Source organism: Alosa pseudoharengus, unplaced genomic scaffold, assembly GCF_046254945.1.
Source record: "Alosa pseudoharengus isolate Yale_2024_CS ecotype anadromous, Long Island Sound unplaced genomic scaffold, YU_APseudo_1.1 YU_APseudo_1.1_scf_2, whole genome shotgun sequence".
Classification (NCBI taxonomy): domain Eukaryota; kingdom Metazoa; phylum Chordata; class Actinopteri; order Clupeiformes; family Clupeidae; genus Alosa; species Alosa pseudoharengus.
The window spans coordinates 43,166,477-43,187,494 of record NW_027468663.1 but is presented as its reverse complement, the minus strand read 5'-3'; the positions used below and the strand labels follow the sequence as shown (position 1 = coordinate 43,187,494).

The 21,018-nt window shown below is 42.0% G+C and overlaps 1 protein-coding gene across 2 annotated transcripts; it reads right to left on the bottom strand.

Annotated features, from left to right (window-relative positions):
- Window positions 1-493: 493 nt before the first annotated feature.
- nectin4b (nectin cell adhesion molecule 4b) lies at window positions 494-19,325 on the bottom strand. 2 transcript variants are annotated; one of them, XM_076295064.1, is made up of 12 exons: window positions 18,804-19,325; window positions 16,217-16,408; window positions 15,134-15,301; window positions 14,609-14,887; window positions 14,310-14,427; window positions 7,399-7,550; window positions 6,520-6,679; window positions 6,338-6,413; window positions 6,182-6,226; window positions 5,884-6,066; window positions 2,120-2,156; window positions 1,091-1,178 (listed from the first exon to the last, which is right to left on the bottom strand). In XM_076295064.1, the coding sequence occupies exons 1-11, from the start codon at window positions 18,853-18,855 to the stop codon at window positions 2,121-2,123; spliced, it is 1,461 nt and encodes a 486-aa protein (XP_076151179.1). In that variant the 5' UTR covers window positions 18,856-19,325; the 3' UTR covers window positions 1,091-1,178; window position 2,120. The 2 variants fall into 2 exon arrangements, with proteins under 2 accessions (XP_076151177.1, XP_076151179.1); XM_076295062.1 differs by lacking the exon at window positions 2,120-2,156 and having other exon boundaries at window positions 494-1,178.
- Between the last annotated feature and the right edge of the window lie 1,693 nt (window positions 19,326-21,018).

Below are 21,018 nucleotides of genomic sequence, written 5' to 3'. Positions count from 1 at the left end.
ATATACTCTTTTGATCCCGTGAGGGAAATTTGGTCTCTGCATTTATCCCAATCCACGAATTAGTGAAACACACTCAGCACACAGTGAACACACACTCATGCCTACTGGTCGGGGTTCGAACCGGCAACCCTTCGGTTACAAGTCCGAGGCGCTAACCAGTAGGCCACGGCTGCCCCTGTGGATGGGATGTCTTAATTTAAGAAAAGTTTGACTTATTTTAAGTCAAATGATTTCACGAGAAAGTGCTAGGTAAGTCTCTTTATACTGAAAACAATACCAAATAATTTATCTTGATATAAGATTAATTGTTAGATAAGCAGTTTTTGCAGTGTGGTTAGGTGCTTTGCTCTAGCCACAACATTGTCCACCACCCCTGACACTCTGGCTATCCCATCTCCTTATCGTCTAAGCCACCACTGCCCAGTCCCAGGTTGGAACTTTGACAATTTTGGGTTGGAGTCAGTTCTTGCTTGAAACCATACCATACCAGAACTTGTTTCTAGGCTGGGTCTAGTCCAAAAAAACGGTATCAGAGCCACCAACACCAGTCCCAGTAGCTAGCAACGGCCCTAACTTCATCACCCAGCCAGAAGCTCTGGCTGAAGCATTTGCCGCAGCTTTGACCGTTAAAAAAATAAAGCGTCTACCAAATACTTTTCAGGGTACAAACATGATTAGAGGAGAAAGGATGAGGAGGATAAAGAGTTGTGATGTACCCTCGCTGGTCCAATGGAGGGGGAATGGGGTTTGATAGTTCATCATTTGATTTGCCCTGGTGGGTGAGTGGAACAACACTGGGGGTGGGGTAGTTATACGATTTGCCCTCGAGGGTGCAGTATAATTGCATTGGGGTGAGGTTTGGGCCGCAGAAACCCATTGCTGTAGTGGAAGTGATTGGACAGCGCCTCAGAGATCTGGACTGAGCTTGTTGCGCCATCGTCCTCGTCCACCCCCTCTGCCACCCTCTCTCTCTGCAGCCAACCCTCCGTCCGGCCATCCACCACCCTTACTCGCGGAGACCACCCATCGGCCTGTCCGTCCACTACCCCCTCTCTGGAGGTCCAGGGCTGCATCTCTCCCTCCGTCCCCCCCGAGGGGCTATGGCTCTGGGACTCTGGCTCCAGCAGCGGGGCCTCTGAAGTCAGAGGAGGAACCAGGGAGGAGTGAAGCCCAGAGTCCTAGAGATACACAGTAGAAAGAGAGAGATTAGATACATTAGGTAATAATAATAATAATATGTTTATTTTATATAGCGCCTTTCTCAAACCCAAGGTCGCTTAACATAGTAGAAATATAAAAGATATATAGATATAAAGAGAGATCAGACATAAAGATGACAGAAAGTCAGCAGGAGTAAACATTTACATTATACATTTTAGAAGATGCTTACATCCAAAGCGACTTACATAATTCAATTATATCACAATGCCCATTGTCCCTGGAGTAACTTGGGGTTAACTGCCTTGCTCAAGGGCACAACGGTGGAAGCCGAGAATTGAACCCACAACAGCTACTGCATGCTAGCCCAACTCCTTAACCACTATGCTACCACCGCCTGACAAGATTAGGTAAAACATTAGGTATGCAAAAGAACACAACAGCAGGAAAGACAAACCGATAATTGAACAATAAGGTGGTGACAAATCTTCTCAATTCACAGAACAAACCAGGGATGAGAGACACCCAGAGTGGATAGGAAAGGAGAGAGAGAGAGAGAGAGAGAGAGAGAGAGAGAGAGAGAGAGAGAGAGAGAGAAGAGCAACAATAGAGAGCATCGGAGAGACACATTAGGAAATACATTAGACAGAGATAATGGTACATTAGAGAGAAAAAATGAATGAACGAATGAAAGAAATAATGAATGTATACATTGATGAACGAATTGATTAATTAATTCCCTGAGGGAAAAAGAAAAACAAAGACAGTTTATATAATACATGCACATACATAAACACACCCAATGAAATAGGTGGCAAGGGTTACAGATACAGAAAAGTATACAGAATTGAGGGAGAAAAGACTAGAGAAATGGAAAACGGAGAAGCAGAGAGAGAAAGAGACAGGCGAAGGGGAGGCGGGTGTAGGGTGGTTTAGGGTTTCATCTTCAGGAGTGACTGACCTCAGATGAGGACCAAGGAGGAGCGCAGGCCAGAGGTCTGAGGATGGATAGCATAGAGAGAAAGGGAGAGAGAGGAGGGGGTGTATGACAGAGCATGTCAGAAAGAGAGGAGGGAGGGAGAGAGATTAAGAGAAATTACTTTTTCAGTACGTGGAGTCAGAAATGCATGAGGACAAGAACATGGAGGAGAGTGAATTGGGGAGGTAATATTAGAAAGTTTAGGTGCAAAATGAGAGAGTTGTATCCAGAGAGGAAGAGAGGGGTAAAGAGATGAAGGCATACAAATACGGAAAGAGGAAGAACAGATTAAAGAGTTATCAGGGAAGAAAATTTGACAGTCAGGTTAAGCACATCTGTAATAACGTCAAACCAAATTTAAACTGTTTTTGTTTTATCAAAAAGAACCTGTCACACCAAGCTGCAAAACTATATACATGCATGCAATGATTTTCTCTCATTTATAATATTGCATCACACCATGGTCACAGGCTTCCTCAATACTACACTCTAAAAAACATTGGGTTAAAAACAACCCAATTTCAACCCAATCACTGGGTAAATAGTGGTCGAGCCCAGCACTGAGTTATATTAGCCCCGAAAATTGGGTTGTTCGGTCAACCCAATGAGTTGGGTTGATAGTCTAACCCAAACATTGGGTTATCGTAACAAAACTGTTAGGTTAAACCTACATAATTGTTGGGTAGGCTATCTTATACAACCCAGGATTTATATTATTTTCACTGTCATTTCTGGGTTATGCTGACCTAATTTATGGGTTATTCTAAGTATCTTATTTTTCTCCTTAATCCAATCATATTAATTGATAATAATTCAAATAAATGTTTGCAAATCATTAATGTTACAATATAATGTTTTAAAATCCATCCAATGGGCAACAATAGCCATGCAATGAAATAAAACAGTTCGACATTTATTTATTTGGCAGTTTATTTTTTGAACAGATAGCTAGAAAAAGCTTGTGATACTTCCATGAAGGCAGGCAGATTCCACCGTCCATTTTGGGGATCACCCCTGTGAATCAAAGGGGAAAAAAGAGTGCATTAATCACTGTTATTTACAGAACTTTATATCAAGATTTTCATGAACCATTATCATTGAATGATGTTGACAAACATGAAAAATCCACCAGGAGAAACGTTAAATCAACCGGGTAACGTTAGCTAAATGACTGTCTGATGCTACAACCAGAGCCCGTCTTCTCTGCTACAACCAAGTAACGTTAAGTTACATGGCTATAATATGAAGCTACCCTGAATTAATTAATAAGATGTTGTTTGCCATTATTATTACCGTACGTGTGGCTTGTGAAGAGACTAACGTTAACATTACTTCTGTGGTGGCTAATATTAGCTGACAAACGTTAGCTGCAACCATAGTCTAGGCTACAACCACCACGAAGCATATTTAATTAGCATTGATGCTAGCTATATGGTCTGCTAATGTTAACCAGCTTGGTATGCTCATTTTAGTTCGTTGTAAAAGTTCGTTTTGTTTCTGTCAGCAGTTCATACCCAGTGAACAAAGAACTATGTTTTTATGAGTCTGTCTTTGTGTATATTTAACATGAACAGTAATTGTAAGTTAATGTTAGCTAACGTTAGTTAGCATGAATGACACAATTGTTAACCTGTTTGAGGCTGAACGAAATTGGCAGGCAGAATATCCATTCATGAAGGGTAGCTTCTACATCTCTGGGTGGACTTTTAAAATCCGTCTGGATAAAACATTTTAAAAAAGTTAAAGATACATACCTTACGAAATCGCCTGATTTCCATTGCATGCTGAGAGCTGGTGGACTGGACGGTTGGAAGAATAACGATGTTTTTTCGAATTCTCAAATAACTATGCAGCTGTGTTAAAGTCACCCAGGTACTGGGTAGTGTACTCCACGTCAGGTGGGAGAGAGGAGGGGCGCTGTCCTAAACTATCAACCCAACAAGCTGGGTTACAGAAAATAACCCAACATGAGTAAAAACAACCCCACAAAATGCCCTGACAGCCTCAACCCAACGTTTGGGTTGAGAAAATAACCCAGTATTTTTTAGAGTGTATGAACCTAGTCACAATATACAAGCAAGCAATACAAATCATGGACCAGAAACCACTGAAATGGCATCACTGCCGCATTTTAAGCAAACACAACCTTCTCACTTTTGAAAATGTTATCAATTTTAGTACTCTAAGATTCTTTTTTAAATGTCTAAATAATCACGTGTCAAAACAGTGGCCATCAGGCGTCAGAGCTCTCACAGAGCGATCACACGAGCCTCCACCTGTGATGATTGTTCCATCCCTAGCTGCAAGACTTCTTTCTGCTAGTCTGCTCTCTCTGTAAAGGGGACCAAACTTTGGACCTCTCTACTCACTGAGCTAAAGTTAGAAACTAACAGTAAAGCTTTTAACAAAGGACTCAAACAATGGCTAGCACTAAAGTCTAAACAACAGTGCTCACATGAATAGTCCTTTAACCGGTTGACTGCTTGCTCAGATTGCCTTTGCTCTGTATCTTATTTATGTTCCTTACATTGAAAATTGATTGTATTTCTTTGCATTTCTTTTTTCCTTTCTGTTTTTTTTCTATCTTTGTCTGTTTTTTCCTCTTTCCTTTCTTGATATTTTAATTGCTCTTTCTTTTCAAAAGCCGCCTATGGACAAGTGTTGCGAATTAGCATCTGTGCTAAAACACTCAAACAATGCATCTGGTTTGTCCAATGTAATTGCTATGTCCATATCAAATAAACATAAAAAAATAAACAGATGAGGATGGAAAAGGAAGGATGACTAAAAAAAAAGAATGAAAAAAGAAAAGGAAGAAAGGAGAGAAAGAGAAACAAAAACACTGTGGGAAAAAGCTTGAGCCTCTCCCTACACTGAATGTGTTGAACATTACATTTTTGTGTAATAATGTATGTTTTAGTTCAGGTTTACATACTATATGTTACGTTTCGAAAGAAACCAGGTTCTTCTTCAGTATTTGAGTGTCTCACTAATGCAACAGCCATTGTACATCCAACCTGGTCGCTCCATGAATGGCTCTCTAATAAAGATCATTCGGCATCCATTGTTAGGATAGTGAGGGAATTCCCTGAGGCAGACAAGTGATATGCATTGCCTATGCTTCTGCAGAGAATAGTGCTGATATAGAATTAATATTATGTGATGCAGCCTCCAAAAAGCAGGAGAGACTGAGGAGTGTATATGGGGTACTGTGCTTATCCCTGAGTTGTCTATTGTCTGCTGGAAACTGCAACATGATGGTCATTTGTTTTATTTAAGTGTCCATATATTGTCATATGTCTGTACGTAATGAGTTGTACAATGTACCGGTAATTGTGTGTTTTAAACCGGTATAAGATGGGGCCTTGCCCCAGAGAACTTTGATTTGCTGCTGAAACTTTGTTGCTGGTAACATGTCCCCGGTCATGATTTTGGTTGTGTACCTTTCCTCACTGCCATCACACGTAAGAAAACACCATCTCTCTATCTCTCTTTACCACACACAAACACACACACACACTAACTCACACACGTAGACCAGAGAGTGGACCCAGCTCTTGATGTAGGTCTCCACGCTGAGCTCTCCATCTCTCAGACACACACACACACACACACACACACACACACACACAAACACACGTACTGTATGTACTACTCTACAATATAGTAGTCGATGCTCTTAAGGTAGGTCTCCACAGCCTAAACACACACACACTGTTACACACATTCCCTCACAGCATACGCACCAGAGAGTGGTCACTGTTTTTGAGGTAGTTCTCCACACGGCGCTTGCTCTCTTCCCTCTGTTTCTCTCTCCAGGAGTAGTTGTCTCTGGGGTGCTGAAAGCTCGAGTAAATGGGGGGGCGGCCCAGACTGTCCAGCTCCTGCTCAGACACTCCCCCTGGTGGCTGGCGTAGGGCAGAACACTCCTGGCACCACACAGAGGGACAGAGAAATAGATTAGCAACCTTGCAACCCTGCAGTTGTCATCTTAATCTAATCATTAAGAGGAAAATGAACGGATTCTACAGCCACTAGACTCACCTCCAGAGATATACTGCTTTTAGTCACAACAAACACATCATCCATCTGAGTGAGAGAGAGGGGGGGGGGGGGGGTTAACAAGAGTGTGATTACACAGATCTAGTGACATTATATTTAGATCTTCCCTGCATTCTGTGTGTATGTGTGTGTGTTTACCTGACTTCTAAGGTCTGTGCTGGTAGAGTTTAGTCTCCTTAACGAGGTCTGTCTTGATATATTGTTAATTTCTTCACTGAGGAGATGAAAAGAGAGAGGGAGAGAGAGAAAGGATTTAAAATTATGACATTGTGATAGTGGCACTGCTATATTTTCTTAGTTCAGAGAGGACACAGACTCACGTTCTCTCACAAAGCTCCCTCTTCAACATCCTGTTCTTGCGTCTATGGTGATGGATCACAATGATGATGACAATCACCATAATAACCACTATGGCTCCAGCAACCCCGGCCACGATGATTGTAGGGAAGGTGTCGACTACTGGCTCAGGCAACCGCACCTCTGGACACAGACATAGGGTTATTTTACCCTCACACAGACATGAGATTAGAGTCCACACACACAGAGAGACATCAGGTACATCACACACACACACACACAAACACACTTTAGAAAAGCCAGCCTTTCACATACATAATGGCAAGCACACACATGGTCTCTCTCACACAGTCTTGGCATAGACTAGGCTATTACATTATTCTCTCTCTCTCTCATTCTCTGCATACACCTCAGATTAGTTCACATTATTTTTCCTGGTTTATTTCAGCCAATCAGAGGTGACACATACCTCTCCATCCCTCACTAGGAAGTTGTAGGAACTCTGAGCAGAACCCTCTGTTCTCTTACACAAGTGGAAGCTGATCGCCATGACAAACACTTACCACCAGGGGGCAGCACACACATACAAAACCAAACAGGCTTTTTTTAAACTCCTTTAACCAAGCTAATAGGGTTTAATGTTAGTTTTTTTTTGTTCTGTAGAAATGCCCACATAATTGAGACATCAGATGGACCCCTCACTTCAGTAGGACAAGAAATAAGAGAAGTATGTGTGTGTTTTACACCCACGTTTCATTTTCATTATCTTCTCATTTTCAATTTCAATGTGTTTCTATTGTTTCTGTATTTCTGTACAGCTGTGCTGTAATCAAATGAAAGAAGAGTTGTTAGTTGTTAACTGTACTGAAATCAGAGGTGACCATCACAACAAGTGCACCCACCTCTCACGGTCACCTGCAGCTCTCCTTTGTCCGCCCCCATGCGGTTCCTGGCCTCGCATTCATAGACGCCTGCGTCCGTCGCGACCAGCGGCCTACCAAAGACAAGCCGGCTTCCTTCGGCAGATACATCTTCTGGTAGATCTCCACCTCTCCTGCAAAGTAAAAGTAAGGTTAGAGAGGAACATTATCAACTAATCAACTGCAAACGCATACTGTTCCCATAACCCTCCTATAGTCTTCACTCTAGAACTTAACTTTTCTAGCGCTTTATTTGAAATGGATTTCTAGGTCAATGTTGTCATATGGCCATGAATATACATGTACAATATAACGCCAATCAAACTCGATTTCAGGTTTTATCACAAGAGTTTATTCGGTTCCACTTGAAGAACATGGGTTCAACTGGGTAGATCAGTTTGGTAAGGGCTGTGATCCTATATCAGGTTCAGTTGGCCATTTAAGTTCAAGAGGTCTGCACTGCACTTGCATGGCTAGGTATTATTATGCCTCTTTGGCCCTGATGTGACACACACACACGCCACACGCACAAGGTTGTGCAACCTTCCTGGTTCATGTCACCAAAAACCTGTTAAACCTGACTGCGTACCCTTTGCGTGATAACACAAACAAACAAATTATCTAAAACTGTACTTTAGTTACACACACATAGACACGATGTGGCAAGACTAGACTGGGGGGTTTACCTTTACATTCAGAGTTGTTCAGTACTGACAAGACTGATGTACAAATTGCTCTCTTTCTGTAGTGAGGCATTCCTACGGGTGGCCTTTTTCTCTATCAGGAGTTCATGTGACAAACAACACACAACAGGTATGTATTAATCTTTTTTTCTCTCTCCCTCCTTCTTTCTAAATCTCTTGAAACAACACGCCCCAGAAACTGATGAATCAAGTCCTTTGGGGGGGATCATGTTCCCGTAGTAACTACTGAGTTGTCTGTCAAACCGTTCTCAGGTTGGTGGCCCCACCCCTTGCTCTTTTCTGGGTTCACAATGGCCCATTATCCCAACATGGCACACCTTCCCACCACAGTCACCATAAGAATTTACATGACAACAGCCACAACCATAGTCACCTGTACAACAATGTCAACATGACAATTGGCCTTCTAACTCAACCAATCTAACCCTATTGCAACTTTAATTAGGCCTTAACTCGACTCTATAGGTCCCATAGGTTGATTAATTACTGGTGGCGTGCCACAATATCAACATCCACTGCCACACAATGATTTTCCATGCTGTACTATTTCTATGCTTTGCTATACTATGACAGTTAGGTGCAGTGACACATTAGTATTGTCATATGTTAATCACAGTAAAACATGTTCACATCACAAATCAGACTTAATTATTGTAGCCTATTACTTCCTTTGTGTCATATAGCATAAATAAGCAAAATTTTTTTAATAACTTTTACATAGTCTACATGACAAGTTGCACATAAGTTTCTGTTTATGACCATGTTATAATTTATATTGTGCACCCAATTTGATTTCATGTGAAAGCAATTGCAAGGTGTAGCCTATTTAGAATCCAAGAGGCTACACAATATTAACTGTAGACAAATTCTGCAGGAATTCCGACCGAGGTTTGTCTACCACCACAAATAGAATCAAATTCTGTGGGAAACACTGTACACCTTTATAATTAAGTTTAGTCAGTTTACGATTTACACAATGGTACCTTGATTGAAACCACTGTTCCAAATGCCACAGTAAAACATCTATTTAGTTTTGCCTGATGAGGAACAGACCAGACCAGACCGGCAGACTGGTGGTGGAGGGCTCCTTCATTGCCGTGACTAGTTGACTGTTAAGTGGGGCTTTAACTAGAAGCACCAGACTGTACGGATCACAGCTGACTCATCAGTGGCGGCGCGATGCTAAATTACCCCAAACACCGGACTGAGCGGCAGCACAGAGACAGCTGTGTCTGTGTCTGATCTGCCTCATGCATGTCTCTCTCTCTCTTTCTCTCTCTCTCTCTCTTTGAGTGATCTGTTTTATCCTCCTCTGTTTCATCACTATAGACTACTATACTGCCTCTATGGATGGGGGAGATGGGGCTGGGACAGCTCTATGTGTGTGTGTGTGTGTGTGTGTGTGTGTGTGTGTGTGTGTGTGTGTGTGTGTGTGTGCCTGCTTGTGTGAACTAGACATAATTTGTCTGTATGTATGTGATTGTATGTATGTCTGTGTGTGGTGTGTGTGTGTGTGTGTGTGTGTGTGTGTGTGTGTGTGTGCGTGCACATGCTTTGTTTGTCTCAACCACGTGCACCCTGGGTGAGCTCAGCGTGGCCCGTATGTGTGTGTCTCTCTATGTGTCTCAACCATTTGTAGCCTCCTGCATATACACATAGCTGCTGCCTTTGAAGTGGCTGCGCAATTCTGCACAGATCTTAAGCTTAACGCACACCAAGCCAACTTCAAAAGCACTAGCTGCGGTGTCCACTGACTGTTGAGTCCCCTTGTGTTGCCTGTGTGTGGTAAAAAGTTCCACGGGATCACACAGCAAAGACTACGGTCCACAGACATCTAGTATGTACACTGGTGTGCATAAGTTAAGGAACCCATGCTAAAGTTGACTAAAAAAAGGAATAAAAATTATATTTTGAAAATTGATCGTAATGCCTTAATTAAATAAATGAGGAAAAATCCGACCTTAAAGGACACCAATTTTCTTTTTGAATGAATCATGTATCGTACATAAATAAATGTTATTCCTTGAAATAAATTTTAAAGGCCAGTTATTTCATGGATCCAGGATACTATACATCCTGATAGTTCTCCCTTCATCCCTTGGCCTTTGGAATTAAAATAGCCCCACATCATCACATACCCTTCACCATACCTAGAGATATCATGGTTTAATTACAGTTAGCCAGTGAGTTCAATGCAAATCAAACCAGCTATTAATTAAATTAAACCAAATTAGAGGTCCTAAGAGGTTGGATTTTCATTTATTTAATTAAGGCATTAAGATGCATTTCCAAAATATTTTTTATTCCAACTTTAGCATGGGTTTCTTAACTTATGCACATCAGTGTACATTCTGCGCCTGTAAGATAAGCCGAAATACAAAAGCACAGATATATATGAACTTTCAACAATGGGACGAGACACTAAATAGGATTCATGCATTATCATACCGGATATGTAACCATCCCACCTCTTGTAACATACACCTCAGGTGGCTTTAAACACCATGTTCTATTCTCTACATCTGACTAACTTATGCATTTATTATGTATACAGACCTTACTGTTCTGTAACTGACCCCAGGCATATGGGTCAGGGCCTTGAGTCGTGGATCTGCTCGAGGTTTCTTCCTATATGTATCTCCAATTCTAGGGAGTTTTTCCTCGCCCCTGTTACCCATGGGCCTTCTTTTCTTTTCTCTGATTGTCTAACATTCTGTAAAGCGCCATGAGACAAGTGTAATGTTTTCTATAAGTGAAATTAAATTGAAAATTGAAATAGATATACAACACGCAAACAAAGCAGTGTGTGCTCACCATAGATAGTTTTATAATTGTTTTACCTCTCATCAAGAATATGGTTGATAATAAGTAGCAAATAAGTTCACTGGCATTGTCAGTCCTGGATATTTTACTGTGCTTCTTGGTAACAGGTAGGCAAGCTAAGCAGCCAGCTGGAGCACCCTTTTCCCCAATGGCACCAACATTTTGAATTAGCCAGCTGACTTCTGTCTATTGTACCCTTTTCTGACCCCTGTCTCTTTCCTCTGTAGTTTGATATCCCCGCCTCCTGACTCCTGTCTGTTTTCCTATCTGTGTGTGCTGTATTTTCTATGTATCTCTGACCTGAGTCTGCCTGAGTGTCTCAGTCAGTGTCAGTTTTTATCACTATACCTGTCTGACTGCATACCATACAGTATGTGTTTGTCAAGATGTGTAACCTGTGTGCTCATGCGTATGTTCCCGTATCACTTAATCTTCACTGGAAAAACACTTAGGTTTACAGGAAGTTCATTCAGTGTGCCTTAGGACAGGTATCAAAATCTCATGATGTACCTCAGGGGTCAGTACTTGGGCCCCTTTTTTTCTCCATTTACACCACTTAAGTGAAATCATTCGACCCCATGGATTTGCCTGTCCTATTATCATTGTTATGCGGATGATACACAATTTTACCTCTTTCCCACCTGATGACTACAATTCCTGCATGCCTCAGGGATATCTCAGAATCTCTCCAAAAGATTACAGCTATTCCACAACAAATCAGCATCCAGGTTGACACTGACCCCTGCTCAAACAGCACATCACAATTGATGACCTACTCAATTTCTCTGAGCATGTAACCTCAGTCACAAAGTCATGTTGGTTTATCCTATAAAATATTTAGAAGATCAGACCATATCTAACACAGTCTACCACACAACAAATTGTGCACGCCATGGTTCTTTCCAAACTGGACTGATGCAATGCATTATTAGTTAGCCTTCCTGCTTGTGTAGTGAGACCATTATAGATGATTCAGATGGCAGTGGCACATCACACATGTAACTTTGATACTCTTTATTGCTTTCCTATAGCAGCCACAATTAATTTCAAATCCCTCACTCTGGTCTATCGGACACTTAATGGATCTGAACCTTGCCATCTTAATTCCATGATCCAACTCTCCGTCCCCACTTGCCCGCTACGGTCCGCTGATGAGCATCTGCTATGTCGCCCTTCCATCAACACTATGAGGTCACAGTCAAGACTCTTTTCTTATGTGATTCGCTGTTGGTGGAATGATTTACCTAATGCTCTTCATTCTAGCAATAGTTTTGGGACCTTCAAAAAGCACCTAAAGACCTTGCTTTTTTTAATTTAGGAAATCACTATAAACTGTTAATTCTAATGTTTATTGATGTTTATTGATGATTATCGATGTCACTTTGAGTCGCTTTGGATAAAACCGTCTGCTGAGAACCATAAACATAAATATAAGTGCACCCTGTGCTAAAAGTGTATCTATCCATTTTTCTGAAATTATGTTCAAGTTTTATTAAATACTCACATGGCAGTTTTGCCAAGAAAACTGAAATGCATGAGCATTTACAGGCTGAGCAAAAGAGTAAAAAAAAAAGAAAGAAATAAGTTATATTAAAATACATAAGATTAAGATGAGTTACAAAGTATTTAAAACTACTTTAATGTCCCATTTAGAAGTCTAGTCAGAAATGGGATGGGAGACTTTCTATATCTCTCCGTTCTGGCTTGGGGAGTCTGGTCAAGACCCATTATGACCCATTTAAATCATTGCAGTGTTGGTGAAATGGCTGAAAATTCAGGTAACTTAATTACATAAAATGCAATCCTGCATTAGATGAACGCCCCATGGATCCTACACTGAGAACATGAGAAACAAGCCCTCCTCATCACCCAGACTGGCACCTACTGCGCGGTCTCTCTAAACCCAGACCTTTATCGTCCCCCATCACTGACCTTCTCCAAACCCAGACCTTCATCACCCCCATCACTGACCTGCTCAAACAGCGAGGTGTTTGTGTGTGTGTGAGGTGGAGTAAGCATGCTGCCGGTTAGTGAAGGGTTAAGAGGAGAGTCAGCAGCATCCTATAATAGGTAGCAAGTTGGGTAATTGCCCCCTGTGTCGTCTGACCAAACATCCTGGTGTTTAATTATGATTCAGAGAGAGACAGAGGGAGAGGAGGGAGAGAAAGAGAGAGAGAGGAGGGTGAGAGGAGAGAGGGAGGGACAGAGAAAGAGAGGAAGAGAGAGGATGGAGGGGGCAGAGACAGGAGGAGCGAGAGAGAAAGAGAGAGTGACACAGAGAGAGAAAGAAAAAGAAAGAAAGAGAGAGGCATAGAAAGAGGGAGAGAAGAGTGACAGAAGGATAGAAGGAAGGTGAGAGACAGAGACAGAAAGAGAGAGAACAGGCTACCGTTGAGCTGTTTTAAGTGGTATTTTGGAGCCAGTCAGCAGCAGGCTATTATGAGCTTAGAACACGTCTCTCTTTCTTCCCCACTCCTCTCTGTACTCATCTTTACATCTCTGTTTCTCTCTGTCTGTCTCTTTCATTCTTTCTCTCTGGCACTTTTTCTTCTTCCTGTTCCCCCTCTCTACTCTTTGTTTCCTCCTTCCTCCTGCCTAGATTTAGATTTTGGCTCACGTTACTCCTTCCCCCCTCTTCTCTGGGTCTCCCAAACTCTGTTCCACTCCACTGTCTAGCCTTTGGATCTCTCCTTCTCTCTCTCCCTCTCTCTCTCCCTCTCTCTCTCTCTGCCCCCTCCCTCGTGTGAACATTTCCCCTCTTTTTTTCGGTGACTGCATCTAGCTGCAATGCGACACTCCAGCTTTTATATCACAGTCAAAAGAAGGAGTCGACTCAAATTCACCATTCTCTTTTAGTGGACAGCGGTGTGTGTGTGTGTCTGAGAAAGAGAGAGAGAGAGAGAGAGAGAGAGAGGTAGGTGTGTGTATTTGTGCATGGAATGTGTACATGTGTGTGTCTCAGTCTTTATCTGAGTGTCAGAGTTTCAGCTTTTATGGCATGTCATCACTCAACACAAAAGGTGCCGCTAAATGGCTTACTAGCGCGTGCCACTCCTCTGAACGATCTAAAGTAGATAATAAGAGTTTCTGGGGGAGGACGGACATTCTAGCAGAGACAAATACACATCAGCTAATACTAACCCTAACCCTAACAATAACCCAGACAATGAAGGGAAATCATAGGGATTTAAACTGACTTCAGTATAAAATACAGATGTGGAGTTCAATGGAGAAAAAATATGTTTTCTTATAAACTAACAGATACTCAGACGGAGACATGAGAATGGGTGGTAATTTACAATGGGACCGAGAAACAAATATGTAGGCAGAGGCTGTTAAACAGGTGTATGCAGACAGAGAGGTTACCTGGTCCAGGTGATGTTTTCTACCTTGGGGTTTCCTCCAAACTCACAGGTGAGTTCAACGTTTTCCTGTCCGACAAACCAGTTCCCATCATAACCACTGATCACAGCATTAGGAGGAACTGATCAACACACACACACACACACACACAGATTTGTCACTGTGACTTTCTGACCAGGAAGAGTGAGATAGAAAAGGAAACAGACTTGTGTAGTTTGTTAAACAGCATAATTCAGAACAAACTGCATTTGCTATTAAAAATAAAACTTTTTCTAACGACATAAGTGACAGATAAGACTTACAATGCACTACTAGTGTGTTCCTGAGGCGGTGGGGGCGCTCTAGAGTGGGGTGGCTCACTAGGCAGTCCAGCTTCCTGCCATTCATGTTCCGCAAAGGATGCAGGGCAAACTGGGAAGAGACACGCCCACCCTCGCCCGTCCTGTTCTGTGATTGGCCAGGGAGGTCAGTATCCCAAGAGAGAGTGGGTGGTGGGTGGGCTGTAGAGCGACAAAGGGCGGCGACTCGAAATGTTTGTCCCTCCTCCAAAATCATAGGCTCCAATAAAGAGATGGGTATTGCTGGGGGGGCACAGCAAAATATCAGGATTGGGAGACATCTCAACCAATAAGCATTCAGGCGCGCGCGCGCGCGCGTGTGTGTGTGTGTGTGTGTGTGTGTGTGTGTTAATGTGCATGTGGAAGTAAGTAAGGTGTTAAACAATCTGGGTTCATATGAAAGGGATGGAGGGGAAAATAAGAAAAGATATTAGAGGAGGAGGTAGAAAAAGAGAAGGAGGGGGTGAAGAGGGAGGAAGAGGGTCTTACTCCAGACGGTGAGGCTTATTGGCCTCTGGGAGGTTCCAGAAGGGAAGGTGATGACCTGGCAGGTGTAGCGTCCCTCATCTGACATCTCAGTGTTGAGGATGAAAAGAGAGGAATCGCGCAGCGGGTCCTCTGACTGGAAACGCACTCGTGTAGCTAAGCGGCCCACCACTAACACACACACACACACACACACACACACACACACACACACAGACAAGAACACAGAGAAAGAGAGAGAGAGAGTTTTGAGTATACGCAGAAACATATATACATGCATTACAATTGTTTACAATCACAAACATGCTTTTGTTAAATCTGCAGTTACATTTTCAAAATTAGCCTGGGGCCTCTCAATCTGCCATACTATTAACAAGTTATGTTGTTTTCAAGCAATGTAGTCAATAAACATGTAGTCAATAAACATTTTCTAACATGCTTACATTTTCTTTACATACATGCTCACCCAATGAATTATGGATCTTTTTGTCTTATTTACAAATGCTTACACACAACTTGCCAGAAATGAAAACCGAATGTTCAAAAATGGAAATTAGAATAAAACCTTAATTTAGACTTAAATTAGAATAAACACTGTAACAACAGTAGTTCAAAAGCCATATTGAAACAGCCATTTTTGAATGAACAGATAACTGGACCATTTAGAAGATTGTGTAAAGTAGACCAGTTCAATCAGAGACATAGTCAAGTGTTAAAGGTCTTTTCAGTTGAAGTATATGGACATACACAGTAAAAAAGGGACCTTTACAGGTATTTGTACTGTAGATCTGATACATGAAAAGTAATATGGATTTAGTAATTCCATCAACTGTTTGTATTTTGGAAAACTGGTATGCTAGTATTGACTACAACTACATGTTCATTATGGATGAAAACATTTGCTATTGTACAGAAAGAATTACTTTTTTTTCACTCAGAGATAGTTTCTTGCAGTTTGAAATGTAGACCTAGTGTGATTTTGAAGAAAATATTGAGTGTGAAAGAGGTGTGTGCATGTGTGTGTCTGTGTGTCTATGTATGTATGTGTGCCCATATGTGTGTGTGTGTGTGTGTGTGTGTGTTCACCTGTTCCCTCTGTGCGGTGGGCAGTGATGATGACTTCGGAGTTTCCATCTGCTTGCTCCTTGTTCCAGTTCACCTGCACGACACTCTCTCCCTCCTGAGGGTCGAACCGGCATGGCAACCGGGTCTCCGACTCAGCAACCGACCGCAGGGAGAAAGATTCCGGCGGTTCCACAAACCCTCCATACACACAAACTACAGGAGACAGAAGTAAAGCAGGACAGAGAAGTCTACTTCAGTCTAATGTACATAATGAAGACAATTTGTTAACACTTACAGTACATTGCAACTGATGTACAGTAACACACTACAACCTGTGTGTGTCAAGGACACACAGTCCTGGCACTATACATTGGAATCAAACGTAGTGGCTCAGACTGTGCCTTAAGATGGAATGTAGGGGTGTCATTTAATTGGACGTCCAATATCAACATCCTTTACCCAGAATCACAGACTGTGTGACGTTTGAGTGTGCTCTCGGACTGCCATACCACCGAGCCTGGTTTGTGTGCGTGTACGCACCTTCAAATGTTTATGTGTATGCTGGTGTAATGTGATTTTCAGGTATCTGTACTTTACATTAGTTTTTATTTTTCTGACAACTTTTTACTTTCACTCCCCTACATTTTAACATAAATATCCGTTCTTTGTATTTCATTTTCAAAACAGGTTTGTTACTTTTCTTTTAAGGCTATTCAGAGAAGACATCAATATTTTTTTTTCATTGCGCCTTCTTCCACACATGAAAACAAATATCAACTGTATATGTGCTGCAAAATATGCAGGGGATGCAGGGTGCCAAAACAAGACTCTAGATAGCACCAGTGAAGATGGAAATAAATCTATCAGGGGCACTGAATAGAAAAATGTGAAATGAAAGAAAAGTGTGGAGGAATGATTACAGGTAGACTTAGAACTTAGGGATTTGTTTTACTTTTAGATTTTAAGTACATTTTAGACTCTGTACTTTGTTACTTTCACTTGAGTAAAGAAGTTTAATCAGTACTTTTCCAGAGTCTTTTTAACACAAGTGTACGTACTTCAACTTGAGTATAGAAAGTGTGTACTTTTGCCATCTCTGCTTATATTTATGTGTGTGTGTTTGTCTTGCACTGTTAGTCCAATGGGCAACTGGATCAGCACAGTGACATTAACCTTGCAAACACACACACACACACATTCAGGTATGGGAACATTTCTTGAAAGCCTTGGGAAGCCTTTGGCTACCCATAATGCACTGAAGTTTCACATGCTGTTAAGCTTTTTCTCACACTGTTTTTTCTTAACTAATCACTACATGCCATTTACCAGGCAAGGCGCGAGACAGAGATTCACTCTGTCATGCAATCAGGAAGGTGGTTGTGTGTGTGTGTGTGTGTGTGTGTGTGTGTGTGTGTGTGTGTGTGTGTGTGTGTGTGTGTGTGTGTGTGTGTGCATGTGTGCGTGTGTGTGTGTGTGTGTGTGTGTGTGTGTGTGTGTTTAAGGAGACACATGGAATAAAGTGCAAACACAACCCTATGTGGGAAAAATGTTTGCATTTGAATGTGTTTGTGGAGAGAGAGAGAGAGAGAGAGAGAGAGAGAGAGAGAGAGAGAGAGAGAGAAGAGAGAGAGAGAGGTGGATGTCAGAATATTAACCAGAATCATTAATGATTACACATACAGACACACGGGCACATGTGTTTCTGTGCAGTCAGGCAAACACTCACTTTCTCTCTCTCTCTCTCTCTCTCTTTTTTTTTCTCTCTCACACTCTCTCTCTCACACACACACAGACACCCACAAGGACAGTGACCAACCCTCCCTCCCTCCCTCTCTGTCTCTCTCTGTCCCTCTTTCCCTCTCTTTCTTTCTCTCTGACATATAAACACAGATTTTGTCAAATATTCACTCACACACACACACACACACACAATGGTCTGTTTGAATGTTCAACACAACAGCTCCTGGACCAGAATACAGAGAGGAGGGACACAGCATTTGTCATTCAATACAAACTTCACTATTGGCATAGACAAGTAAACACAAAACTCTTTCACTTCTGTACTGTGAACTACTTTTAACTGTAAAAATGTATTGGCCAGGACTCCCAAACCCATACACACTACAAGGGATGACCTCTGATCTCAAGCACACAACCATTTCCTGCTGTCTGGCCTGCAAAATGGGCAGATAACTGAGCAATAGCAAGGACATATTGAGTGCACCAATCAAACACACACACACACACACACACACACACACACACACACACACACGGCTTTTTGTTAAAACGTAAGTTACTTCCCAGATCACTGCTAGGAAAAGTTCAGATCAGTGCCATGCTTGTCCAGAGTAGACTGTCTAAAACTGTTACAATTGGATCGGTGGTAAAGAACTACTATTGTGGCAATTTCTGTCATATTTAGATGGAGATCAATGTAAGAAATTAGGCTAAGGTGTAATTTTGGACTACACTGGACAATAACATTTGATAAGCCTATTGTGTGCTTTGGCCAACAGATTAAGCTCAAAAGCTTACACTATTTCTTAAGTTAAGACATATTAGTATCAAGTCTTTACAAAGCACTGTCCCTTTTCTTCAGTCTTACCCAGAATATTGACCAGAAGGCATAGCCTTCTGCTCATGACACTTCGGAGCATTGTTTCAGCCCAGTTCGTCTCCGATCCTGGGGTCCTAGGCAAGCGGCTGGTCCGGTTACGGTAGGTGAAGGCAGCCAAAAACAGGTGTCAATCCGCCGGATACGATCCCGCTGCCCCGCGGCGAGGCTAGTTCGCAATGGATGAAAAAAGGGGAAAAAACCTTGGAGGCACAGCTGGTGAAAAGTTTATCTCGTCTTTCTCTTTCACTCCGATTCGCATATTACTTTGGTTTCCTAAACAGGTAAATCCAGTTCACAGTGGCAGAGTAGAGCATTCCTCAGGTATAAGACGAAACATCTGTAAAAGGTCAACTATTTGAGCTTTCGAATATTAAGTGAAATGCTGTTACGCGTCGTGCATTTTCAGTATGTGAAAAAGAACTTCTGACAAACCGGCCAGCACTGTATCCAAATCCACCTGCGTGCACGACCACACGTGTCGCCATGGGCAATGCACTATCTACCCATAGGCACAGCATGCAGGTGGGACTGCAGGCCAGTGTGCGCTCCCGTTTTGTCCCCTCCCTCCACTCCGCCCTCTTTCTCGGTGTGTGTGTGTGTGTGTGTGTGTGTGTGTGTAAATAGCCGCAAGCCGAATTCTCTGTTGACCCTATAAAAACCTTAGGGAATGGCTGCATTTGGTTCAACCTAGTTTAAATGCAAGATACCATTGCAAATGATCACGCAGACTGTACATGACGACAAATGTCATACAGTATTTCCCCTGCGGATTGGGCAGTGCCTGAAGATATTTTGGCAGTGTCAAAAACAACGCAAAACCTGCCTGTCATAAACAATGAGATGTAGGCCTAGGCACACTTGCTTTCAGTCACCAACACAAAGTGTGACATTCCCATGAACAAGATGTCAACAAAACAACGCCCAAGTCACAATGAACTTCTGAAACTGTGACCACACACACAATGTGACATCTTAGAAAATATGACATTTTGGACTAAGCTTGCTATTATGCCAGGAGAGGACAATGGGCTACATGACATACCGGCTTACACTACAGCCAACCTATGAAAAACACTGCGCGTACATACACCAGTCTAGGCATACAGTAGGTCTACACAAGCTGCCTGTTATCCTTCAAACTAGTGACTAGTAGTCTCCACTTTACCCCTCTCTTTAGACTTCCCACATGCAAAAACAAACTGAGCCCATCCAGAAAACGCCTCAGGTGTAACGGAAGCTTATCACAGGCAAGTGTAGGCCTCCCCGTAGGTACTTTGACTTTGTTGAAGCCAGTGAAAGATGATCCCCTCTTTCGCTTTCTTTCACACACACACACACACACACACACACACACAAAAGCAAAGAACGCTGTAGTGCTCTCTTGTGGTTAAATTGGTCACTGTCAGGAACACGCAGACTGATGCAGAGAAAGCCAAGAAACAAGAATACAGTGCTTACAGTTTTTTTCTGAATGCTTAAACACAACCGTGATTCTTATAGCACAATTTCTAAAACTATTAATACTTATAGCAAAACCACTCACTGAGTTCGCAAAACTAAAAGCACAAACACTGCTTTGCACTCAGTTTGCAGTTTCTGTAACACACACTTTGCACAACTGTAGGCACAATCTACTGCACAGCACTCTTTTTGCGGAACTGTAAACACAACTCACAGCTTTAAACTCAATTTCCAAATGATCAACACACTCCTAGCAAATCTATACACATGTATGGCTATTATTTACACTATTTTGCCAACTTTCTGGCACACTTTCTCATGTAAAAACTGTTTTAGATAATTAGTTCACTTTGCAATCAGCCTAAGCACTATAAGCCACAGTTACAGTTTTTTCTGAATGCTTAAACACAACTGTGATTCTTATAGCACAATTTATAAAACTATTAATACGTATAGCAAAACCACTCACTGAGTTCGCAAAACTAAAAGCACAAACACTGCTTTGCACTCAGTTTGCAATTTTTATAACACACACTGTAGGCACAATTCACTGCACAGCACTCTTTTTGCAGAACTGTAAACACACCTCATAGGAGTATGTTTTATATGCAAAGGATATCAAGAACGTCAAGAACCTCATCCCAACGAGTTAGGAGGAAAAGAGAGATGGTGTAATCTAATTTTAGGGTACGACTTTTATCCCAACACCGTCATGACTTTGAGATCTTACGATTGGAAAATG

Excerpts from the sequence above, each read along its gene's own strand:
- nectin4b (XM_076295062.1), bottom strand. The coding sequence starts at position 18,855 with ATGCTCCGAAGTGTCATGAGCAGAAGGCTATGCCTTCTGGTCAATATT. Across the intron at positions 15,302-16,216 it reads CCACCGCACAGAGGGAACAG|TGGTGGGCCGCTTAGCTACA; the intron begins GTGAACACACAC and ends TGTGTGTGTTAG. Across the intron at positions 6,067-6,181 it reads AAAGCAGTATATCTCTGGAG|GAGTGTTCTGCCCTACGCCA; the intron begins GTGAGTCTAGTG and ends GTGTGGTGCCAG.